Source organism: Phlebotomus papatasi, chromosome 3, assembly GCF_024763615.1.
Source record: "Phlebotomus papatasi isolate M1 chromosome 3, Ppap_2.1, whole genome shotgun sequence".
Taxonomy (NCBI): Eukaryota; Metazoa; Arthropoda; class Insecta; order Diptera; family Psychodidae; genus Phlebotomus; species Phlebotomus papatasi.
The window spans coordinates 88310471-88338179 of NC_077224.1; the positions used below are offsets into that span (position 1 = coordinate 88310471).

Here is a 27709-nt window from a genome sequence, read left to right on the forward strand (position 1 = left end):
GATTCACTGACCCTTATTTGCATCTCCACCGTGCATTAGTATGATTCTCACGTTGAGATTGGTGTTGATGGTTTAGTAAACAAGTGTCGTTATACTCTGAAAGTACTGGGAAAACTTCATTACGGCAGACTCAAGTGCTTTTAATAAGTTTCATTTCAAGAGAACATTGCGAAGAATTTAAAATTCAATATTTGCGGGAAAAGAAAATTTATTTTAAAAATTAGATGAGGAATAGTGAGTTGTACAAATAGAAAAGGAAAATGTAGAAAATTACTCTAGCACAACCTTAAATATGCATTTGAAGAGTTCATAGTTTTTCTCTTAGTTAATGCATATTTGTGGAATATATTCTTAATAGAAGAAAGCTTTCAGGCTTCGCACACACTCTGTCTTCGAACACTTTATATTTTTTCTATATTTCTTTAATGAATCTGACCTATTTTTTTCAGGAAATATGTGACTTAAGACTTGAGATTCATTAAAAGAATATGGGAAAAATGTCAAGTGTGCGAAGCCAGAGTATGTGCGAAGCCTGAAAGTCTTCCCCTCCTTTAGTATTTTAGAACGGAATTACATTTAATTACACTGCTGCATATTTCCACGTTCCATAGTTTTAACCACTATTTTCTATTAATTTACCAAAGAAAAACTTCTGATTAATTTAGTACATGTTCGTACTAAAAAATTTATCACACCCATTGCGTTTCCTTTTCAAATATTATCCAAATATTATCAAATTTTATATTGATAAAACCAGGCAGAATAATTTATTTTGATTGCAATCCACGTCTTGTTTGTAACCCTTTAGATCTGTACTAAAAAATCATATGAATATTTTTGAAAAATAAAATTCATAATCCTCTGCAATTACCAAGACCAAAAACTGCAATTGAAATCATTACATAAGTTTATTTTCTAAAATAAGAAAATTAGTACAGATCTTACCTTGTTCTAAAAAACAAAGTTGAGCTGGCAGAAATTTTGCAAGTATTATAAAAGTTCAGGTGAATGAACAATGCATTATCTAGTAGTTATTTAATATACTAAATTAATTTTAATATTACTTTGCAAAATTCTTGTTTCTTGTACTAAATATAGCACAATTCTTTTTGATACTGGTAAATTTTGCTGTAAACTATCACTTTTTTAGATGTTTCGCATGCCATATTTCCTTGTGCTAAAACAAGCTAGACTTTGACTATTTTTACTAGGAGAAGGTCAAGTAGCTTCATCAAATTTATCTTAGTTCCAGGCTTATTCTTAAACTGAATATGAACCACATTCAGACCAATTAAGTTTCGTTCAATTTCATTTAATTATTCCCTTTCTAAAAATACTCGAATACAGCAAAATTCCCATGTAAAATTATTTCCTGTTTGTTTCCTGTTTGAAACCATCAGACACATTAAATATGTATCACATTTTTATAGTCAGGGTTTTCCGGGTTTCATTATTACTTTACGCAAAAATAAAGGGTTAATAATGCAAATGTTTTTAGTACATATTCATTGTACAGCTATGATTGGATTTTTTCGATTTTTTTAAATATTCTTTAACTTGAGAATTTTGTAGCTCGCTCGACATGTACTAAAAGGAATTAAACTTGATTTTTACAATATCCTTGAAATTTAGTACAAATACTAAAAGATGTATTTAAATATTGTTTAGTGAAAATGCAACTTTTAGTAAAAATTACATTGTAAAGTTTTCTATTTGAAATTAATTTTACCAGTACATGTTGAAAAATTATCTACAATTTTAGTACTATCCAATTTTTAGAACTTGTACCAAAATTTTGATGTAATGTGTATTATTATTCTACATACCACTTTTTTTCTTTCCGATTCTAAGAAATTAATGAAAAAGTACAACATTCTAGTACACAGTATTTTAGTACACAAACATTTCAGATAAAGATCTAATTTTTTTAGGTATCATTGTTCTTCTTTTTTATAAAGAAAATGTTACTAATCACTTTAAAGAATTTTATAAAAAAATAGAACCAAAATTTTTAGTACATCTATGTGCTAAATGTGCGACAATAAAATAATTAATTAAATCTCATTTAACAGAAACATAGAAAATGGCAATGGTATAACTCACTTAAAGAACTTATTAAAAAGGAGAATATTAAAGAGTCTGCTACGTAATATTTTAGTACACCCAGGTGTTAAATGCTTTAAATATAATTCTCCATGAATTAGCATTAAAAGGCAAAAGTGCATAATTCTAATTCGTTTCCTACAACCCCTTAATCACATTAATTTAGTGTTTGCAAATTTTCCATATACAACTCCCAAAACACTGCTAATCCTGGAATTAGCATTTCGTCCCCTGTATGGCTTCAAAACATTTCGACTGAAGCATTTATATATTAAAATAATTGATTGGGAATCAGATGGATTTGGAAATTCCGGTCGGAAATACAGGATTATTCAGCTTGTTCAGGGCAAAATGTTGCGACTATTGTGGATGTTTTAATACTTGTCACCATGAAAATGGCTCTTTCCTCCGTATCATGTGAGTTGCTTTTATGTTTTCCCGTTCAAATGGCCTCAAGGTTCGAATTGATATTGAAAATTTTAGACATTTTCGATGAAATTTCCGTATTTGATTTTAAATCTCTACCCAGTTTGTTTCCCCAAATACTTTTCTAACATTTTGTGCTTCAAATAACAATTCAGTCTGATGACAATGGGGTCAATTTTTTGTCTATGGATACTTTGGGGAATGGTGAAAAGATATGTGAGGAGAATTCATCGCTAATTTACATATTTAACATTATTATATGTTGGAGCAAGAGACAATAATGGGAATTTATGCTAGAGTGACATCCCGGAAAAGCCAGTGATAAGCTTCTAAAAACTCATGGGTTCAGTGATTCTTTCATTTTAAATTCCATTCGCAATTCACTTATGCATACACAAATCCGAAAATTTTATAAAAGCATAAGAGGATTCAAATAAAAAAGCTTTGCTAAAAAAAATGTGCTCTCACAATTGAGTAATAAGAGACTCAAAACAGTGCATTTGAAGTGTTTCTCTGTCGTATTAACACAAAATTGACGTAAGTACTCAATAAGAATCAATAATAAAGCCTACTGAGATGTACTATTTTACAATAAGCTACCAGTAACAATATTTTTGCAAATTCTTAGTGAAATCCGTCTATATTTTCCTAATTCAACACAGACATTTCCAAATATTTTTTGCCGTAGGGCGATTCGTGACTGAACCTTCCAACTTCTCAAGAATTTTTCACGAAAAGGAACCTTGCAGAAAAATCATCGTAATCAAAAAAGTACTTTTGAACCACAAAATTTTATCAAAACTACCTAGTTTTCATATAATTTGAGTCAATGTCAAGCAGTTTGGGTCAGCAGTTGTCGTAACTTATTCCTGTCTTAAATCAGGAATTAGCGTATAAACTGTGAGTTTCCCTATTCATTCATTCAGAACTTACGATTAGGACACCCAGGTTAACTCATTGGAATGTGGCCTGTTTTGTTGAAGCCAAATCTCACATTTATGCCCTAAATTAACCTTACATGATGTTGGAAAAATGTCTCCGGAAGGAAAGCTGTAAACATTAGAGTATGAATTACTTGACCCAAAGCTGAAGCTCTTTATCGCAAGAAATATCGAATTGTCCCAGAAAAAATCATGTCCACAACTTCCCCATTCTTGTCCCATGGTGCCCCGGATCGGGGATGTTAGAGACAGAACGACAGATTAAATATTTCTTATTTCTCTCTCTCAAAAGCCTCCGACTTCACGTCTAGTAACACAAGAAAATTGCACCTCAAAAGGAGATATCTTTGGAATAAAATATATCCACGACTTAATATAGGGGAAATTGGGGCACTATGGAAAATAGAGTAGTACCGAACACTGTGATTTTTCAACTAGATATTAAACTTCACAGGACGAGACCTGTAAGAATTCACAGGTACTATAGGGATGTTTGCCCACTGAAGAAATGATCGTCATAGTCTAAGTAATGCTACCCCATGTTCGGTGATGCCCCAGTTTCCCGTATGAGAAACATTTTTTAAAGACAATTGTTCCCATTTTCGATGCCAATGTTTCGTAAGAAAAGGGCATTTTAAAGGTGATTTAATAAGTTACTCCCAATAGGGGAAAGCTTTCAGGCTTGCACACAATCTGTCTTCGAACACTTCATAAATAATAATTATTATTATTATAATAATATTAAAATTTGTCCCATATTTGTTTAAATGAATCTGATCTATCTATGGAAATATATATTAATAGCACACAGTAAAAATTAGACAGTTGTGTAAATTTTCTTACATATTTTGTGTTAAATTACACAATTTTCAGACAAAATTTTTACAAATTACACAATTGTGTATCAATAGGAGAAAGTACTCTCTCTTCGAATAATGTAAATTTCTTCTACTTTTCTTAAGAGATAATTATCACATAATTATCAATAAATAATGATAAACTAACTAATATTTAATAGAAATGTGTAAGTCTCTCAGGAAAACTAAAAGCAACTTCATATTATTCGAAGGCATGAACGTTCGAAGGGAGAGTACTTTCCCCTAGTCTTAAGACACACACTTTCCAATTAATTTAACTTTCAAATAATAATTTAATAATAATTTCTAATAAACTCTCAAATTAATTAAAGGAATATGAGAAAAATATGATCGTTCGAAGCCAGAGTGTGTGCGAAGCCTGAAATGCCACTCGAAATTCATTGTCACTCGACATGTAACCCAACCCCCCGTTTAATAGTCAAAGAGCATAATTAATTAATAGTCACCATGACGTCAGTATTTCGACAGTAAACTTACTATTTGGATTGCAGTCAAATTACAGTAGACTCTCGCTCAATCGGCTCTTTTTCAATCAGGCGAAAAATTTTGCTGACAATTTTCACGTTTAATTATGAAGCTAATTTGCTCAAATTTACTATAGTTCATCCTATTTTATCGTGATTCTTTATAGTTAAGCGCTTTTTGTGGAATTTACAAAGGCTTGGGCAAATCTATCGCTAAACCGAATGACATTTTGCTCCAAATGCCCAATTGAGAGAGAGTCTACTGTAGTAAAATTTTGGTCATTCTTCTGACTAGCGATAAAGACAAGGGGTGACATTAGCTCTGAAAAATGCGACCAGTTTTAGTGTAAATTTTCTCCTGTTTTCGTAAACATTTCACGAGATATCTCCAAAACTACGTAGGTTACCAATTTGGGGTTTTTGGTTGCCTATTCTATATTAAACTGACTTTTATTTTGTGTTTGTGTTATTTGCTAATTCCATCTACAATGACCAAAAACAGCTAATAAACTCAAAAGTTTTTTCGGCACGCTAGGAACATATGGGAAACATAGGAAACATCATTCCGCTGGTTAAAGACTTTGAATTTATCTTTCCAATTTGGGGTAATTATATGGTAATCTTCCTCCGAAATGCTATTTGGGTATTTTCAGAATCAAATGTGCTTGAAAAGTATCTACTTAATAATTACAAGCTCGATCGGAAGTGGTTCATCGAGCAGCATCATTACAAAAGCTGTGATAATGAAAGAATTCCAGCTAGAAATCAAGGGACTTTTCATGAATTTTCCACATTCATTTTTCACATGGAGGCGGTGGAAGTTCCTTTTCAATATCGCATTATTGTGCAAAATGCCGTGGAGAAAGGCAAACGTGTGTGAGGGGGTGTATCTCCTGGAAAATTCCCTTCTCAGCTATGCATAATACGTAGTACACTTCTTCATTTATGCCGTGTCATTGATGGGGATGTGATATGTTTTGTGTTCCTGGGGAGACCCAGAGGATGATGAGGTGGAGCTAAGTTTGTACAACAAAAAAATAATTCAACATTTTACATTTATATTGCGGATAAATGCTTCTCAAATTTATTATTGTTGCTGAAAAGTTCATATTTTTCCTACACTTTATTGTGCGATATTGTGAAAGAGTTTAACAAAAGTTCCATGGGAGTATATGAAAGTGAGACTGAGTTTTCCACCAGCAACCCTCCAATTTTCGTACAGAGGGGGGATCGGGAGGGACAAAAAGCAAAAAGCACATACATAGAATGAGAGAAATTGTATGAGAAAAAAACAGCAAGGGTTTCACAATAAATGAAAATACACTCAACCCCAATGATTCTCTAACCTTCCCAACTTTTCACCCCAAATCTGTCTCACACAGGGCGCCCCAGCAGTAGCACCCCCGAAACAGAGAAAAAAAATAGCAATGTAAACGAGGTGCAGAAAAATGAGAAGTCAAGAAACAATTTGCTTATAATTTCATACAATTATAAATCACGTGCTGTTTTTCACCTTTCAACCCTCTGCAGAGCATAGAACTTTTTTTTTCACTCTGCACCCTCAAATCCCTTTACTTACATAAACCTCCCATGGCATTTGTACATATGATAGTAAGTTGGGTTAGAACATGTGCATGATTTTCGCAAATTTAATTTACATTCTGAAAATAAAGTTATCAGAATTACACACGGTACACAGGTAGCTTAGTGAAGCGCGAAAACCGCAGAAACACTTTAACTTTTCTTGCACTATCTCACCACCTGCCGTGGATAACAAATATCACATGCTTCCATGCACCATTCTGGGCATTAAATTCTAATTCCCGACCTCTTTTCTTACTTGAATTCAAAAAACAAAATTAATAAATAAAGCAGTGCCTGTAATCCTTCGTTCTTCGAGTCTTCTTATATAAATATTCCATATTTAACTTTGAACCACAAAACCATGATGTAGCAAAAATCGTAGAGAAGAGTAATATATAAACTAAATGAGGTAATAAGATTCCTTACTAGATGCAAAAAAGAGAATTGATAAATCTCTTTTGGTTCTTCAGATATCTCAGTTCAAAGTTTCTTGAAAATATCTTATTCCTTGTCTTTTACACATATTCTACCATAGCGCTTCTGGGGTCAATTTTTCGAACTTTACTAGTTTTAGAAAATCATAGAGCATTTAAAGGCCTTTAACTTTCCTTGACATAGAATTAAATCAGTTCAGTAGAAGAGATCTTATGTTCATCTAAGTTTAAAAAAAACAGCACAAATAGTTTTGCCTACATTACGACTTCAAAGGCAGAAAAATCTAAATTTATGAATATACATATATCTTGATAGTTCTCCTATCAATCTAGAGCTAGATAGAGGAGACTGGGGTAGAATTAGCCAGTAAATGAAAATTCGTATAATTTATAAAAAAAAATATTTGTATCAGGCTGATAAATATTGCAATGAATAGAAAGGAAGGTGTTTACTACACTGATGAGAGAAATCCGAAAAAGTTAAAATAACATTCCGGAAATATTTATTTTACCCTGCAGTATTGATCTGAAATCGGTGTAAATATTATGCTTCTTAGGTGTATTAGGGGTTAAAATTACCCTTTTTCATGTTAATTTTACACTTAAAAAGGTGTAAAATTAACAAGGTCTTGAAATTATTAATTTCAAGACCTTTCAAAAAAATTCAAATTTAACCAATTCGATTGAAAAATAAACCCTCTAAAATAGTAAAAAAAAAAATTTCCTACAAAACTTAAAGATGACGATTTTTGTAGGTCATAGACAACAAAACAAAACAAAATGCTCGCCTGGACCATTTTCAAAACATATTCAAAAATAAAAGTAATATTTGGATCCGTTCTCAAAATAACATCAAAAAAATGTCTGGAAATATTGTTTTATTTTTTATTGGGGGGTCACCGAAGAGCAAAACTTGATATCTTTTAGAGTTTAAGCTCCAGAAGGGTGACAAGTTGGAAAAAGTCGAGTATATAACTGCTCTCCCTTTGAGTTCGAGCAGTAATAAAGGAAACCTCTGCGGCTTCGTATTGTTGCAGCTTAGTAAAAGGTGATTTTATAGGTTGCTAAATTAATCTAATTCATGGCCATATATGCTAATGGTTAGTCTAACAACTAACATTTCCTGACAAACTTGAGAGCCTAGGTCTTTTTTTCCTAAATTCAAAAAGCAAAAAAAATTGGTCTAAAATTGTAATATTAATGAATAATAACATACTTAATTGACTGTCAGAATTTTAAATGTTACAAAAACATGTTTTTGAAAAATTGCATAAAAGGAATATTAAAACGTATGATACCTCTTACAAACGGTTACAACAAGTAGATGAAAGATCCATTTAAACACTTATGTGCAAATTTTTGTGTCCGGTGTAATATATCCGGTGAAAATAATGCGTACGTAAGTGGATAAATCTTGTACGAAGCTGAGCAAACTAGGTCAATTAACTGTGTAAAAATCGCTGCTAAATTTTAATTTTCCTCTATAGGATTTTCAGAAATTTTGTGATGTGAAATTAAGAACATAATAAATAAGAGATTTTTTTTGGCATTCATTAAAAACTTTTAAATTAGGACCTCATTTTCCGTACGAAGCTGCACAAACTTCCCCCACACGATTTATTATCTAAAAATATGTTTTGTTCTTTTTGACTTTCCCTCCATAGTGTACCAGTACAGCATGAATTAATTAATCTGATTGATTTAATTGGTTCTCGATATTTCATTTCATTAGGGCTCAAATTATTTTCAAAAATAATATTTTCGCTGTTAAAATAGAAAACATGCATCAATGCAAACAATTTAATTCAATTGTTTTATTGTAATTAGATATTTGCCAACACATTTAGTTCAATCAGTGATTTATATAAATAACAGCAATTTTAAAAATATTGGCAAATAAATAAATATAGGGGACATGTTTTTCGCAAAATTTCATATTAGCAAAATTCTTACAAATATTTGCAAGCATAGAAAGGTTAAAGGTTGACTAAAATTTCGTATAAAAAACTATGTAAATAAATTTATTAAATTTAAGTTTCTGATTTTTAAAAAGCTTTGTAAAAGCTCTTCTTTAAATTAAGTTCAAATATCACTTAATTATTTTGATCTTAATCTGCGGTATCTTCCAGCATTTATTTTCAGAATTCCCATCTTGAGAAAAATAAATGACTTATTTTTGCAGAAAAATATTTTCACTGCAAAATAGAAACAAAAAAATCCTGGGAAATTTATTATCACTCACAAACTTCTTCTCCATACGAGGAAACTGTTTTCTCTCGTATGAGGCGCTGGTAACTGTTCTCAATTTTTGCATCTGTTTAGTCGAATCGTTCACCCAAATTGACTTCATGCATTATCCTATACCTCAGTAGCTCAATATAGGCTCACCATATATTTTTACGTTAAAACAAGAAAAGGAAACAAACAAATTGATAAGAATTCATTGTCACTGACTGGCCAGTACTCGACAGATGACGCTGTTAACTGTGCCTAACTTGCAATTTTCGAATTTTTAGGTGACAGCTGACAGATGAATAATAAACATTCCCGCAAACAGGGTTTCTACAAACCTATAAATATATTATATAATATACAATATAATACAAACTTTAGACCTCTTCTACTGACAGAATATATGTGCTCATCTAATATAATATAATATATAATATAACATAGTATATTATACAATATATTATATTTCTGTAAATAAAGCGAATATCCATTCATATTTACAAATTTTGATTTGTTAATTTTTCAGAAAAATTAAAAGCGTACCTTTTCACCATCGAATTTTTCATCGATCGACCATGTTTTCCAATGAAAAACAGAATAAATTGACTGTTGTTTATTCGTTTTGTTTAACATTTATGTCATATTTCTGGATAATTTTAGTTAAATTAAGTGCTAATCTCTATTGTTAAAGGTACGTAAAGTTTTCAAATGAAATAATTGCCTATTTCGTGAACAAAAAAGGTTTTTCTGAAATGTCTGCAAATGCTTCAATAGGAAACCCCGGAAATATGATTTTTTTGGAGAGATTTTCTTATTGTTTAAGATGGGAAAGGAGAAAAGACCAGGAATAAGAACAAATCCTGCACTCAACAGCAACTCAATAAGGTTTTGGAAGCCTTTCGTTGCGGTTTCACTTATATACTGTTTGTCTCCAATTAGAAACTTTACCTTCTCTCCATTTGGATTAATTTGTTTCCAATAGAAGCATTTTGCACTCGCGTATTTTTCTTGTATTTAAGAAGTTTTTAAATTATATCTAAAGAATTTTCACTAAACAGTAACATTCTAGAAGAGTCAAAGAGCAAATTTATGTAATTCTCTTCAGAAAAAATATGGACTTAATGTGTTGAATCTTCTGTCAAAGCTAAAGCGTCTGAAAATGGTTTTGAATTAGGACATTTACCCTATTTGTCAGAAGTGACATTTGGCAAGTGGGGAAAATCTTGAAATCTTGGTTCTTAGCTAAAACTTTAAGTTCCATAAATCCTTCAAAATACGAAATCTTGATTTTGGATGATATATTTGACAGCTTGAAATTTTGATCTTGATTTTGGTCTCAGAATTGAGGCTATTGTTCATAAAATGATCTTTAGACAAACAAAAAAAAAATTACGAACAAATGACAAATTTTTTCGTACATTTTTTGTATGTTTACGAACATTTACGTACAAATGTTTGTAAAAGTACAAAAAATACCCGTCAAGTGGTCATGTTACGAACTTTTTTGTGAGTTATACGATTCAAACAAACATTTACGAACAATTTTACAAAATATTTTTTTCTCTGTACTTAGGGTAAAGTGGGACAAGTTTGACCATGGTACAAGTTGGACAGGGCTTTTTTTCTTGATAAATTTAGTACTGTATTTATCAAGAAAAAATCCCTGTCCAACTTATACCAGCGAATTGTCCAACTTGTAACACTATGTCCAAATTGTATCACTTTACCCTATGCGAAGAAGTAAATACTTGTCTTCCTATTCATTCAATTATTTATCAGCAAGATGCAAACATTTTTTTTTGTTTTACAAATTATACATATTAAAAAGTTTCATTTGCTGGCTAATTCTGCACCGGTCTCCCCTAGGGCTCGAAAATATCAAGTCTGTATATGTACAGTACACTTTGGTTAAGTTTTGCTTCATGGGAAACTATGCAATCATCTTATCTAATTAAATTTTGTGCAGATTTACCTCTACTTCCCCTACGATTCATAATGGTTGAGTGCTGTAATACAAAATCGAAGAAGTTACACGGAATACAACGTTGAATAAATATACCATTTAAGAGCTTAAAAGTAACTCAAGCAGCTTAAATCTTTCAAGAGTTTTAAATAAATCCCAATATAATACCTCAAAGCGCAGTCTGATGCTAATTGTCTTATCCTTTTCTCCGGGTGTTAAGGACCTTTCTGAATTTATTTTCTTGAGTAAAAGTCCTCTTGCATCCCAAGAGGCGATAAAGGGTACGTCTCAGACTGAATTCTATCCAACTTTTGTATCACTAATGCCTTTTGTGGTGTCTAAAGTCGAAAAAGACGAATAATGCGTAAAAAGCAATAGAATCTATCAAATAGAGAATAAATTGTAGAAATGTACTTTACGTATCTCACTCTCTCAGCAGATCATCCAAAATATATTCCAATTGAATATGCTTAGGTGATGAAAGGAAGATTTCTTTCTCTGTTGAGAAATTTTTCAGAAAAGTTCACTCATTCAGAAAGACTTTTGCAAATAGCATTTCTTTTGATACCATTATCTATTGTTGGGAAATATATCTTTTCTATAAAATGGAGAGTGCCAAAAAAAAGCAAAATCAACATCACATTTTCATCTCTTCACCCTGAGTCCTTGTGTATCTGTATATATATTTTCCTCCCCCTTTTTTTGCCTCTTCAGGAAAAGTTGATGGTGAATAGGAGGACACATACAGAGAAGTGATTCGAGATCATGTGAAGCAATTTGCAAGAATATCTAATATTTCTAAAATGTTTTCTATCTCACCCTCCTACCCAACACATTTTCCCATTACAAGACCTCTTTTCCCCCCCGTTCCATCATTTGGAACATCCACAGGGATGATTCACGAAAAATTTTTACTTCAAAATTCAACCATTGTATGACAAAGTGAGATAAGAGATTTGTTTATCTTTAGCACTTTTGGTGTATGAGGGTTTGGGAAAGAAACACAAATGCGAAACAGTTGAGCCCTCAAGAGAATTTATAGATTTTTATCTAATAAAATGGCATTCACTGGAGCCATTCACCAAACAGATAAACAACCAATCTGGACATTTTTCTCCATTTGCTAAATTACAAGATTATACCAAACCCCTTTTGCACGGATATATACCCCTCGTAGTAAATTTTACCCAATTAGACCACTGAAATTTCATGAAATTCAGCATATTGCGGAGGGTTTTCTGCAAAATATGGCTAAAAAGGGGACTTAGCACTTCATTGTGGTTTGCTTAAAGCACTCACAGTAATTATGACCAATGCTAGAGATAAATTCAAATGTTAAATTAGCGCATACATTTTGAGAGAAAGTTGAGGTTTTTTTTCCAAAATTCCATGGGAAATTCATTTAAAAATTCAAATGAAAAAATCTGATTAGGGTAAAGTGATACAAGTTGGACATAGTGTTACAAGTTGGACAATTTGCCAGTACAAGTTGGACATGGCTTTTTTCTTGATAAATACAGTACTAAATTTTTTTTAAGCACAAGGAACCAAATTATAAAACTGAAGCATTAAAAATATACAAATGAAAATGAAGTACTAAATTTATCAAGAAAAAAGCCCTGTCCAAATTTTACCATTGTCCAACTTGTACCACTTTACCCTATTAATCGTAAAAATGTTCTTACAATATTCTGTTCAATAAACACTTGTATCCGTAGTCTAGGCAAAACCGTTTCTATGCTTTTTTTGACATTTGGCGTGTGAACTAATTTTAAACAATAACCGTTAAATAGCGTCATATTACACCGAGAATACGACTGTCCAAGACGAGGCTTTGTGGGTGGACTTGGTAGTCTGGACCGTTTACCTCAAGCGGCCCACGATTACTTAAGAAACCTAGATTTAAATTTATGACAACTCAGAAAGGCTATTTGTTCATATGTCTTGTAATCTTGTCTTTTATTAATTTATTTGTTGTTTTTTCCTGTCATACGAAAGAAGAAGAAGTCTACTTGCATCAAGCAACTACACAGAAAAATTATTTAATAAAATTGTTCGTAAATTTTTGTAAATATCCACATGAGAACTTATAAAATGCTCGTAAATCGTACAACCCACAAACAAATTCGTAAAAGTTTGTGCTTTTTCACAAACATTGTTCGTAACATCATCACATGACAAACATCATGGGGAAGATATTCTTGGAAGTTGTGTACACTGAGATAATTGTACTGCGGAAGTTCAAGTCTCAAAAGTGAAATTATTTTTGTGCTTATTTATTTAATTACAGTAGGAAAAGTATTAAAATTTATGTTGTTTTTGGGTCGCTACTATCGTCAATTCCTCATTAAAAATTAATTTTAAGTAAATTTAAATTTGAAATTACAATTTTCAGTTAGAAATTATTTGAGTGTTGCAGTTATGCCGAAGTAATCATTGAAATCGGTTAAGCACGTGTCGATATAATTGAGTTTATGTGTTATGAAAATTATTTTTTCGACTTTGGCGCCCCTAGCGTTGGTCCCAACAAGTTAAAATGTTTTAAAAAGTTGTAGCGCTTTGCGAGGTCCTTAATTTGCGTCCTCACTCATCAAGATTAGTCAAATAGAACCGAAGATACGGCGTTTTGAATTTTGTGAATTTTGACCCGTCATATCTCCGGTTCTATTATAACCACAGAGAACCAATGCCACTTTTTGGAAACGTCCTAGACTAGACTACAACACACTAAAATTTGATTTCTTGCACAAAGGAGTTTTTGAGAAAAATGAGTTTGAATATTGATGAATTTTGACGCTATCGCAGCGCTGCCTGTAGTGACTTTTTGATCTTCCATCTGAAAGTGCTCATCGAAACGAAACCAAAAACCCCTAATTTAGGTCAAAATGTAAATTAGAACTGAAGATAGAGGCCGGTCAATTTGGAACTTTGACCCCTTATAGCGGGATCGGGAATCTTCGCTTTTTCCACTTTGTTTTTTACACTTTTGCTTTTTTTCGATCCACCCAAGAGCCAACGGCCTTGCCTATTGCGCTACTGATTCCCCAGTTGAAGTGCACATGGCAATTGGTTGAAATCAGTGGCAAAGGCAATCAGAACTAGTGCCCCCATAGTTCAGTTGGTAGAGCAATCTCCTTGATTGCAAAAGGCCCCCATTTCAAGCCTGGGTGGGGGCAGGAAGTTTTTCCTGTCTCTATTTGAGTTAAATTGTGGGTAGGGAATCACTTGTTCTGATTATCGCTCTCTGGGCATAAACACAAAATTTCTTGGGATTACGTACCAAGCGGACAGAAGTCTGTTCAACCACTTTCATCGATATCTCTCTTAGTTTAGGAGATATAAAGCTCCAGAGAGGGGCCGAACGGACGAACGAACGCACGGGAACGTTTTTTAGCCATCCATGTATGGCGGAGGACATGAGACTTTGTTAGGATTATAGTAGGTGAGATTGTTAAGAATCTCACCTAAATATCCAGATTGGGTGACATGATAACTTCTTTTCGATAGTAGCAACTGTCAATTTTGAAAATTTGAAATGATAGCTGCACTTTCTGTAGTTTTTAATACAATTATTAAATTATTAAAAAATCTGTTAATATAAATATTTATCAACAGTCACATTCTTTCAAGAACGGTATAGTCCATTGCCCAATAACGTTCAAAATCTCGTTAACAATTTAATCTACCCGATATATAATTACACTGTGCAACAGCAAAACTACAATATTAGAATAAATAAATAATTTTTCTGTGCTATATTAAAATTTTTTGATCTATTTTTTGTATATGTAATTCTTAAATAATATACCTTTTAAGAGCCTAAGATTTTCAGAGACCCTTACCCTTTTTTCAAGAAGAATAGACTATTTGTAAAGGTAAGTCGTCCTATGCATCCTTTTAACGGATTTAAGGATATTTAGGGATTTATGAGGAAAATCTGAAATACTTCAGAGAAAATGAGGAGATAGGGATATGGTTTGTTCCAGGAAAATTTTCCTTGAGTCCTCCTCTACACATCCTTGAGTCATCCTTTGACGTCAACATCCCAGGATGTACCATTTTTGAGAGAAAAACAAATTTCATAAAATATTTCTAACCAATTTCTTAAAGATTTTCATCTTAATCTAGCTCAGAAACTAGACGTGATAGACCATAACTTTCTTCGGAGTTATCACTCAGGAGACACTAAGGATTCCGAAAATACCGGTCATTTGAAATCACACGGAAAAAGTTTTCATTTTGTTGCACAGTGTTATCGATACTATCGATCAGATAGTATCAAAAAGTTATCATTCCACCCCTGTTTTTCAAGATATCCTATAAGTCTCCAGAAACTCACTTGCCTTAAAGATGCTTGAGTTATATATCCAGATAACTTGAACAATCATATTTCTGGATGAAAATTAATAATTCATTACTAGAAATCTCACTTGAGAGAAGGTCTAGGTCCTCTATCGGATATTGAGCCGTTTTATTGTTATATCCAGACTTATGTGCTAACTTATTCATGAAAGCTCATCATAAACTCAGAATTGTAATTCCGCCACAAAATGGCTTTTACACCGAGTACCATGAATAGTTTTGATTGTTGATACAGCGACATTGAAATATTTCTTAAATTTCCTGAAGTTTTTCATGGCATCTATTTCCCCTGTTTCTCAAATGGAAAACTCATCCACACGCCCCTTTTTTGCAAATAATTCTTCCTTCTACCCACCACCCCCCTTGCCCCCACCACATATGAGTTTTCTCTCGTTACAAGCTTCCATCCATTGTCCCGAACTATGGTTTTTCGTTTTTTTTTTTTTGGGTGGGGTAGACAAGCTTGGGAAAAAGCTCAAATATCACCTTCAACCCATTCCTTGGCACCCTATTCAACTGGGGGATGCTCCACTTGTGTATATATGTTGGATTTGAATTACGACAAGGAAGGACATTGTTCCATTTATACCTCTGTCACTCCATTTCAAAACTTATTACAGCGCACAATTCTCATAACATAAGAGCACATAAGAGTTATTTATACGCCACTTGCAAAAGTCAGGGACTTGCCGGAGATGAAAAACTCAACTTTAATATTTAATCTGTGAATTAAAAAATAATGCTCCTTGAGTGTATTTTCCCATAATATTAATTTTAAAATAATGGGAAAATCTCTCTCTCTCTCCTCATTTTATCCTTCTTGTTTTTTTTTTTTTTGTAGCATTTCTGATGACGAGAATGGGGCTTTATAAATAAATTAATTCTATTTTGAAGAATGGACTCCGGTTTGGTATACTCTCCCTTTCACTTTTCAACGGCTAAATCAACTCCTCAAAACACCCCCAGTCGATGTGCCAGAAAATTGTGTGCGAAAAATTTTTCCTTTCGAGCACTGCGTGATTTTGGGTTGAAAAACCCCAAAAGGACCGCCAATGAAGAGGGTTTTGCAAGCGAAATCAATGTTTTATTAAGTTGAAATTGGAATTTGTCGCATTTGCCGCAATAAATTGACGTTGGAAGTTATTTTAAATGGAATTTTGGCACGCAATTTACTACACCACAAATTCATGAGGAGAATACTTGAGAAATGATTTAATCCTTTTCCACCAAATATTTACAAAAGTTTATCCAATTTTGTTTTCTTCAGCTGGGTATACTTTTGCATTTATTTCATAATTGCAAAACTCAATTAAAGTTATTCATGAGCTTTTCTCAGGAAAAAAAATCAACTTTTCGTACAATTATGTCCAAAATGCCTCAATCTCCCCTAAATCATTCTGTCATTTCAAATCTTGCGGTATCATAGTTCTTTCAACAAATTCAGTACACGAGTACTAGAAGATTGATTTAATTCAAAAATAGAAAACTTTCAATAAACTTTTTTCATTACAAAAAAGCTTCCAGGCAAATTAGGATTTTGCAAAGTGGAACATGGCACCTGTCCCCTACGGTATTTCAATATTATGCTAAACATTCCACTTTATGAATTATTTTCCAGTACATGCTAAATCAATGATGTTAAATTACACGATTTAATACACCTTAAACTTAATTGAAAAAGAAATCTTTCAGAAGTAAATAAATACTGTAGGGGATTGTACCGTAAGTACGAGTGACTTCGACCCCCCGCTGTTCATGAGCTTTTTTTTATTTCTAGAACTTAAGTATGGTCTATACTGATCAGACATGGTATAACCTCAAAAATTATAATCTTAAAAAATTTCCACACAAATCGCCCAAGATCAACAAACAAATTCAGTAAAGATAGTCATAATATTCAAAGCTTGACAATGCTACAGATACAAGATGAATTTAGCAAATGACAGCTTAAAGATTTTAACATAACCTCAAACAATCCGGCCTTACAAATCAACACATAACCAAATTTTGGTAAATTAAACCAGAATTGTAATAAATAAATTTTGAAAATTGTTTAAATTTGCTTTAATTTGAGCTCGGTCTACTTGTAGAACAAAAAATAACGTAGCCTCATAAAACTTTTGACATAACCTCAAAAGTTCTAATTATGCAAACCTCAGCAATTAACACCTGAATTTTAGAATTCAGACTAGAAATGAGAGCTATAACGTTATGGAGATTGTCTATACACGTTCTACATTTGAGATTGAGCATAGGCTAATTTTTAAAGCTGTTTTAGTTTAAAAGTTTTAGCATAACCTCGAAAATATGATACTTGCAAATTTCAACAATAACCTTACACAAAAATATATGGAGTAAAAAATATTGCAATCTGAAAGACAGAATTTAAGTAGTGGTAGAGCTTGTAGTACATAGAACCACCTAAGATCTTTTAACATAACCTCGAAACTGAACCTAAATTTAAATATAGAGCTAAACTCCTTTACTTTAAGCACTTCTAAATTCATTTTCTGCTTTAAGGTCCCTACACATTGGAAGCAATTTTAATCAAAAAATGCTTTTTTAAAGGAAATCGTCTGCATTTCTGTAGGTGGAAACGTCAAAATTCTGTCAAAATCTCTGGATTTCAAGATTTTTGGATACTAAATCTTTTTTTCCTAATTCTTCTCATACTTTAAAATTTCCTAATTTTTTTGAACTCTCCTATAGTTGTATTTTATCTCATCTGGGATTATCCATACTTGATCAATAGAATCAGGAAAAAATATTCCCTCGAATTTTAGTACTCCCTCTGTCTCAAAATATGTCGAATGTTTGGGAAAAATTTGAGGTTATTGGTAAAAATTTTAAATATATTCATACGTGAAGCATTTACAGAACATTACCTTAATAATTTTACTTGAGAAAACAACGACGCAATATTTTTTATCAAGCGTACGACTTTTTTGGGCAGAAGGATTAATTAATTAGAATAGTGTAACTAGAACGTAACCTAAAAAATGTGAATAGCAATAATCTCATTTATAATCCGACAACGATCTGTTTGCCTTAACTTTGCTCCTCATATCTTCCATGGCTTCGCATAGTTTTTCTCTGACTATGCAATCTTAAGAAAAAGCTAGTTCTAATAAACTATAGGGTAAAATGATATAATTTAGAATTAGTGTTACAAGTTGGACAATTCGCCGGTACAAGTTGGACATGGCTTTATTTTTGATAAATACAGTACAAAATTTGTTTCTAAGCAAAAGGAACCAAATTATAAAACTAAAGTATTAAAAATACACAAATAAAAATCAAGTACTAAATTTATCAAGACAAAAAGCCCTGTCCAACTTGTACCACCACTGAGAGAAATCCGAAAAAGTTAAAATAACATTCCGGAAATGTTTATTTTACCTTGTATTATTGATCCGAAATCGGTGTTAATATTATGCTTTTTGGTGTATTAGGGGTTAAAGTAACCCTTTTTCATGTTAATTTTACACTTAAAAAGGTGTAAAATTAACATTAATAAATGTTGATATATTTTTACACCTAAAAAGTGGTAAAGTTACGAGGAAAAAAGTTAATCGCACCCTCTTTTTTCTCAGTGACTGTCCAACTTGTACCACTTTACCCTATTCGAAAGTTTTTAACATAACCTGAAATGCAGAAGTCTTAATAGTCTTCAGATAGTAAACAGCTTCTTTTAGGGTATAAAATAGAGAATTTTGTAATTTCACTTCAATTTACTGCATTTCTTGTACCTTCTCTGACTTAGAACGCAACTTTTTGTTTCTTGCACGCGTTGCGCCATCTATGAAGCATCTTCAAATAAATTTATTAATAAATAATTGTTTTTCCTAGAATATATTCTTCCTTTTTTAAATTCTTTCACAAAGAAGTGGGCATGTTTGTAAAATTTTTGCCAATTGTACTTTTATTCAGAACACTACAGATATTTTAAAAATTCTAACCTCACTTATAATTCAACTTCAGGGAGTTCAGCTTTCAAAGAAAATCTCTAAACAGGAAAAAGCCCGCGAATTAACTCCAGTGACACAGAAAAATTACATACATGCAGGAGATATCTCTGGAATAAATTACGTGAACACCGTGATGTATGCAAAACATTTTCGACGCCAATTTTTCAGCCAATATTCAGCACCTTCAGCACTAACGGTTCATAAGAAATGTACTTCAAATTGACCGCGTGAAAAAAATGAATACATTTGGGAGTATTTCAAAATTAATTTTACAAATGAGCTCCCAATAGTAGGCGATTCATAGCAAATTCTTTCAATCCGTTTTCACTCAAGCCGGAACTCCATGTGAAGTAAAAGAAAATATTTGTTCTCAACTTAATGTAGTCCTTCCCGACTACTGATGCTTACACTCAACAGGCGCTGGCCCTCTTTTTGGGATTCGCAGGCCTAGAATTCGCACTTTGAGCCTTCCAATGACACACTGACTCCACCAAACATGACGCCAGGGTGTCATACCACACACTCTGAAGCAGGTCAGGGAGGCAACCTTGAGATTGGAATAGGGGAGGGTTGCCAATGGCGAGGAGCGTAAGGACACGATCGCTACTTTGCCGTTGTATGGCGGAAAAATCTTCTACATTATGAAGCAGAGCAAGCTAGATGGAAAATTAAGCATATGTTAATTATGGGAATAGTAATTTATATGGGGTCTCTCTAAAACCCCAAGTTTCTGTCTCAAACCATTTGGCCTGAAATTCTGGTGACAGCTGGAAATATTTGCAGGTTATATATTGCTCACTCTCTGGAGTTGTAGCAATAAAAAAAAAGTAACGACTTTTTATGATTAAAATTGCACTAAAAGTACTTTATCATGAGCTTTTATATAAAATTTTACTACCCAACATTTATTACGTGTAAATAAATCTGTATTGCTGTCATGTGTGGTGTAATGAAGAGAGGTTTCACTGCTTTCACAATAAAAACTGAAGAGGCTCCCAACAGAAGAACAAAATAAAATAAAATAACTCAGATAAGTTCATATTATAAAAAAGAAATGAAATTAAATTTATCCCGTGACTAATATGTATATATTTTTATAAAAAATATTATGGTTGAGTTATTTGAAGGAAATTGTGCAGAATTTTTGGAATAATTTCTCCACTGTATATAATCTTGTAGTCCACTGGGTGGGCTTTAGAAAGTTTGTATACGGACTTTTTTTCGACAATAAATGTAGTCTATAATTTCCCATTGAGCTACTCACAAAAGCACAAAAGCAATAGATGGTTCTTTTATCGGGGAGAAAATTGAACCGAAAAATTCTACCAATTGTCCAATGATTTGAGAAAATATTTTGCCATCATAGGACCGCCTATCTGAATTTAAATTGTAAGGAAAATCTCTGGGATAGATGTTTATTTTATATGGGATTTGATAATGAATAAAATTTGCATAGAAATGTTGGTGCGATGGGGGCGCCGGGTGAAAGCTTGCCAACTAGAAAAGCCAATCCAGCTTTGCTGCAAAACTCGGTATAATTGCGGTTCTATCGGATAAATATTAAATACTATATGTTATGTCTTTTTAAATGGCACTCCAATTTGAGTACCGAGGAACTTTTCTGACACCCCTTGCGGCCACTTAAAGCACAAAATAGCTTAAAAAGTGACTGCATTTGTGGTTTTGGTGCGGAAAGTTTTCAGGGTGAAAAGTTCTTTTCTGTAATTTATTTTTTTTCCTCTCCTCGGGGGCACTGCATCATTGGGATTCGAGTGCTATTTAATTATATCACAAATTATCGTTTTGTGGAAAATTCGCGCTTAATTTTATTTTCAAAAAGTAATTTTCCGGAAAATGAAACAAACATGAACTCACGCTCTATAGCAATTGATGTTCCCTTGAGAGAATGGGGCCTGCAATAAAATGTTCCATGAGCAGAGAAAAGTGCAATAAATCAGTTGGAAATGGGGTAAAAATATTCTTTACAATCATGTACATTGGCGCCCCCGTACTCCTCCCCCTTCCCCCTTTAACCTTTTCTCCCCGCAAAGGGAAGAATGCCAAAGAAAATTGTTGAAGAAAATATGAATATATGGGGTGCTGCTGGATTTATTGATCCCTTTCAATTTATAAATTTACCCATTGAATCCTCTCATTCAGGGATGAGTGTATAATGAGGGAATTTCCTAAACATGACAGAAATATGATTTAGCCATTAAAAATGAATTTTCCACCTATTTCACCCAATCTACCTGTTTTTCACAAGATATAAGCATCACCTCCACGTACAAAAGAACTTTTTATTGCCTGAATGCCAATGAGACAGCAATATAATCCCTCGGTTTTGAGTTATTAGCATATACTGACTCCCCATTCCCTTTGTGTAATGTTTTAGCTTAATTTTGCGTACTTGAATTCTTGAGAAATTCCCTCCTAATATTTTTCTATCTATCTGGTAATGTAATGTTTGTTTGGTATACTGTGAAGCCCAAGTAGCACTCTATGACCAGACACCGGAATACAATATTAGGTTACAAATACGTTATTTGAGCGCCTTGATTGCAACGTCAGCAGAATGACTAAAATTTTACTTCTTTGACAGCAATAAAAAGTACGTAAACTTAGTATTGTCGGAGCGACGTCACAGTAACGAATAATTTACCAATCGCTTTTCAACTTACAAATGGAAAATTAGAATGAGTAATAATTGAATATTGTTATGTCTTTTAAGACCGCTACACATTTGGAGCAATTTTCATCAAAAATTGCATTTTTGACAGAATTTTGACATGTCCACCTTCAACAGTGCAGACGGTTTCCTTCGAAAAAGCAATTATGTACATATATTCATGTATATCAAAGGGTAACTCATTTCGGGGAACTCGAGTCAGTTTGACCAGGGAACCCACGGGGAACTCGTGGAACTCACGGGGAAATTGGGGAACCTATACATTTTTCAGGAAACTCACGGGGAACTCATATATTTTTTTGGGAACCCGGGGAACTCATACATTTTTTCAGGGAACCAGGGGAACCCATGTATTTTTTTAGGGAACCCGGGGAACTCTTACATTTTTTAGGGAACTCACGGGGAACCCATTATTTTTTCAGGGAACCCGGGGAATCCATGTATTTTCTCAGGGAACCCGGGGAACTTATATATTTTTTCAAGGAACTCCCCGGGAACTGACGGGGAACCCATACATTTTTTTTTCAGGGAACCCGGGAACTCGAGCCACTCTATTTGCATATGAATAACCCCTTGATGTATATTTATTTTTTCTCATATTTTGAAACATTATTGATCATAGGGGAAACTGGAGCACCACCGAACATGATTTAGCACCAACCACTGATTTTTATTTCTAAAGTGCTTGGACTATTGCGATCATTTCTTCAGCGAACAAGGAGCGGTACATGAATTCATACAGGTCTCGTCCTCTGAAGTCTAATATCTCTTTTATAAATCACAGTGTTCCGTGCTACTCCGTGTTCGGTGATGCTCCGGTTTCCCCTAATGTAAAATCGTTGGGAGCACGTTTTCAATATTCGTACATAGATTCTTATAGGAAAAGCATTGGCGTATTTTAGCTGAGGTTCTTTACAATCTCAGCTTCTGTGGTCCGAAGTGAAATCCAACTCCGTCAAATCGGGCCCAAATTTTGGATTTTTACCTGTTTTTTGACACTCATAGATCACGAACATCATAATGTAGGGAAAATTTCATTCTTTGGGAAGAAAATAATTGCTATTCTGGGATGACCGTCCTCCCATCCGACGATCACCGGATTTGTTCTTTAGACAAAAATATCAAATGTGCTAAAAATCAATTTTCGTGGATGTCCCGTCCCGTCCGTCGTATAACCACTTTTGAAGAGAGAACTGAGGGATATCGACAAGCGGTTTTCGGCAAAGATTAAATATCGATGGGCCGCTAGAAGTAGGTGATATCAGATTATTTCTCCTTACCGGGGGTCAGTCTTTCTACTTCGAAGGCGCCAAGTGGCGCGAACTGACGGATAAGGATTGGTGAGTTTGGCCTTCGACTGGGTTCACAACTGTCGAATAGACCGTACGCTCTACATAAGTCAGGTTTAAACACCATTTATTTATGTACTGAAACTATCTAAGATAATAATTTGTCACTAAGAAATCAGAACAAAAAAGAGAATGGAAGAAAATATTATCAAAATCGGCGCGATGTCAAACTTTCCGTGAATAACTTCGTGCATACATTTTGCATAACTTTCGGCAGGGCGAGAAAAGTACAACTATATTTTTTATCTCTTTCGGGATATTTTTTCCATGTTATAGAAGAACATGTTATGTTGATGAACATGTCAAGACACAAAGACTAAATTTATTTGTCCCTTCTCATATAACTTTTAAATACCTCGAATATGACTAATAGCCTCTACACATATTTGAGAAATTTATGTACATATTGGAGCAAATTACCTACGCTTGTCTAGAGAAAATCGTCAAATATGGACATAAGTTTCTCTAGTATTTAGGGGCCGTAAGCAGGGTCATAAGTCATTACGTCGGTCTTAGTAAGATCTGCGTCATGAGGACTAGTTTTTGCTACTTGGGATGATTTATGCTAAGTTTCATATATTAAATACAGCGTAAAAGATCAAAAGTCTGTTATTTAAATCTGATCTGTAAATACAGCGTTTTTGGTACTTTCCATCACTATTTACAAAATAATTAAAATCGGTTTCTACACTTCTGCATCCCAAGTAACAAGAAAATTAATAATAATGGAAACAAATACATCTTGTAAGGAGATTTTATTATCTTACAAGCTAGATTTCTAGGTACTGGTTATTATTTTGTACTCAGGCAGATAATCTTTAAAAAATAAAAATGGTGACCTTTTGTGACCTTTTTTTCCCTTACGTAGTTTTTTTATTTTCAACAAAATGACTCAACCGATTTCAAAATGAATGATACTATTGGAAAGGTCTTGGAATTCCCTACAATCCAGCGAATTTCCCCCACTCTATTGTTTTTTATAGCTTGTAGAATTGATTAAATGTTTCAGATGGAGAAAAAACGCTCTCTCACAAATGTATTTTGCGTACCCCAGAGCATTCAGTGGAAAATTGAAATTAATTATTGCCATGAGAAAAATCAATCCCTGTGAATATTCTTGCATAAAATGCTCTCTCGTCACCTTTGAACTCTCAATGTATGACATCATAACGATTTTTTTTTCTCTCTCCCCATTGTCTCTTTTCATGGACACTAAATGATGCTGCAGCAGCAACGACAGACACATTTGACACAGCAGATGAGAAGGATGTGAGTCTGCATCAAATTGATAATTTTTATGATTCAGTGATGGAGGTTGCAACGGAATTGAGTGTGCCACATCATGAGAGACACGGACCATATTTTGATGTGTCAGCATCCAAAAATGTTACAGCCCTCGTGGGAAAAACCGCCCAACTCAATTGTCGTGTACACAATTTGGGCAACAAAACGGTATAAATCAATCATTCTTCTTTCTATCCTTCTGTATTACAATGAATATAAATTTTATTTTGGGGATGGGTTTGGTGGGTACTTTGGGGAAAAGGTACAGAAAAAGTGGCGGGAAAACTGCGCTATCTTTGCGGATGTACGATTGGGAAGACAGCAAAAGAATCGGAAATGTGGGTCACGAAAGTTCACAACGGCGGACTAAATCAAGGAGCATTAATGTTCTGAGGCAAAATTTATGTTCTGCATTTGCTTTTATTGAGCTTTTGCCAAAAATTCGCAATGCTCATCAAAAAATGTGCTTTCTATGAGTTTAATTATTGACTTCTTATTATTGAGGTCTGCGAAAGAGATTTTCATCCGTTTTACTGTGCAGGTTGGCTATCAATATTAAGACGGCGGCGGACATTGAAAACTGTAACTCGTTCTCATTTTGTTTCTTTAATTTTTCGTTTTGTTGGCATTGTCGTTTAATAGGGAGAAGTGAGGCACCTTTGAACCAACAACCAATTTTTTAATTTTTTGAATTGAGGACTCCCGTTTGCCTAAGAAGGCTAGTAATGGCAATCCGGCGGCATACGCAACTTAAACATACTTGAAAGAAATCTTCAAGACTTTTTATCATAGAACCACATTACTTATAAAGATCTTTATGACAAAATGAAGAGTAAGCTTAAAGAAATCATGGTTTTGTGACATTTAATAAAAGATGAGGTAGAAAAAAAGCAAATTTAGTTGGATTTTTAACTATGAATCCCTCTTTAAAATTATGTGTTTTCGCTTTGAAACACAAATGAGAAATTAAGATGCTTTTTTTTAAGCACTTTGCTGTTCTCAAGTGCTTCTACATTATCGACTCTTCTTTGGATTAGTTCCTGTTATGACTAGTAGTTCTAGAACACGACAAGAACTGTAGGGTGGAAAGCAGTCGATCTACGAACCAATACAAAGAAAAGTCGATAGAGCAGAAGCATTTGAGAACAGTGAAGTATTAAAAATTGTTATTTTTTCATTGTAATAGAACTATTAAATAATATCTTTCAGTCTCATCGTCAAGGCTTTAAATAATTCCAATAGCCATTATTTAAGATCTTATCGGTAAGGTGCTCCTATTCTCTGTCATACGGGATTAGGTACATCAAATCAGGAGTAACTTACAAACATAAATTCAAGGAAAAAAGAAATTCTGTTTAGCACTTTACTGCTCTTAAGTGTTTCTACATAATCGACTTCTCTTTGCGTTAGTTCCTGTCACGACTTTTAGGTGCTTTTGTCACACAATGAAGGCTGAGGAAAACAGTCGTGACAGGAACCTACACAAAGAAAACTCAGTAACGCAGAAGCACATGAGAACAGTCATATACTAAGAACAATGTTCAGGAGAAAGATTTCTCCTTTTCATTTTTTCCTGGAATAGTATCATAATGGTGCTACATATTCCAATGAAAAATTATAAAAAGCAATCTGTCTCCCTAACATTTTTTAACACTTTACTGTCCTCAAGTGCTTCTGCATTATCGACCTTTCTTTGTTTGGTTCCTGTTACGACTGTTAAATGGTTTAAGAACACGGCGAACACTGGGGAAAACAGTGAAGACAGGAATTAATACTAAGAAATGTCGATAATGCAGAACCACTTGAGAACAGTAAAGTATTAAAAAAATGTTCAGGAGAAAGACCTTCCCTTTTCCTTTTTTCATTGGAATAGCATCATATTGATGCTATACCAATGAAAATTAATAAGGGAAAATCTCTCTCCTGAACATTTTTTTAATACTTTACTGTTCTCAAGTGCTTCTACTGGCTTCTACATTATCGGCTTCTCTTTGTATTGATTCCTGTTTAGACTGCTTTCCCCAGTCCTCGTCGTGTTCTAAAACCGCCAAATAGTTCTGATAAGAACCAACACAAAGAAATGTCGATAATGCAGAAGCACTTGAGAACAGTAAAGTTCTAAAAAAATATTTTTTATTAAAATAGAACCCTAAATCTCCAGTTTGATAAACCACTCTTTACTTTTTATGAAATTCCTGAATAAGTGTTCAAATTCATCATCGATACTGTCTTTTACTTATAAGGTTTATACTATCTATCTATACTAAAAATGCAAATTTGGTTAATACACTTAGGGGAAGTGCCCATGCTTAATATCATGGGAAGCTTCGTAATGACTAAATTTTCTATGTTTCACAATATATTATATATGTGACACATCGCAACCATATTTTAAAAACTATAGGAAAGTGGACAGTTTTTAAAACATATTGCGGAGTCACGTTTCTTGAGAAACATAGGAAAAATTAGTCATTACGAAGCTTCCAATGGTATCAAGCATGGGCACTTTTCCCTACACATTTCCTTAAAAAAATAGATCAGATTTATTATTAAAGGAACATGGGAAAAATATGAAGTGTTCGAAGGCAGAGCGTGTACGAAACCTGAAAGCCATCCCTATTGTAAGTAGTAACAGAGACAGAAGCAAGAGCGCTATAATGAGATTAAAAGATTTTTCATTCTACAATGCCTTACTTAGGGAATTGTACAAGACAATATGGAAAAGAAAATACGTCTTGGGCATCCATTAGGGTAACTGTGTCAAATTTCGGCATAGTTGTCTCCAAGTGCTAAAGTCTAAAGTCCGAAATGTAATAATTTTAGTACAAAGTGAATTTCTTTGTGACTTATTTCTAAGCACAGTTTATCGTCTTTGCTTTTCTCTAAAATAATTCTTGATACATAAAATGAATACAAATGTAGACATAGCTTTGGGTAATATTTCGGCCACCTAGAATTTGATAGTTTCTTGCTTCTCCGGAAATTTTTCCAATGCCTTTTTCACAGCATCTCGTTTGTCAAAGCGATATTTT

The 27709-nt window shown here is 33.3% G+C and overlaps 1 protein-coding gene across 2 annotated transcripts in view; it reads left to right on the top strand.

The window, feature by feature from the left end:
- Window positions 1–27709, top strand: part of LOC129806257 (zwei Ig domain protein zig-8-like) — an 82633-nt gene that overhangs the window by 16469 nt on the left and 38455 nt on the right. The window contains exon 2 of one of the 2 annotated variants that reach the window (XM_055854721.1): window positions 24622–24845. In XM_055854721.1, the coding sequence (XP_055710696.1) occupies window positions 24622–24845 (224 nt within the window). The remainder of the gene's footprint in view (window positions 1–24621; window positions 24846–27709) is intronic. The other variant, XM_055854722.1, reaches the window with a different exon arrangement.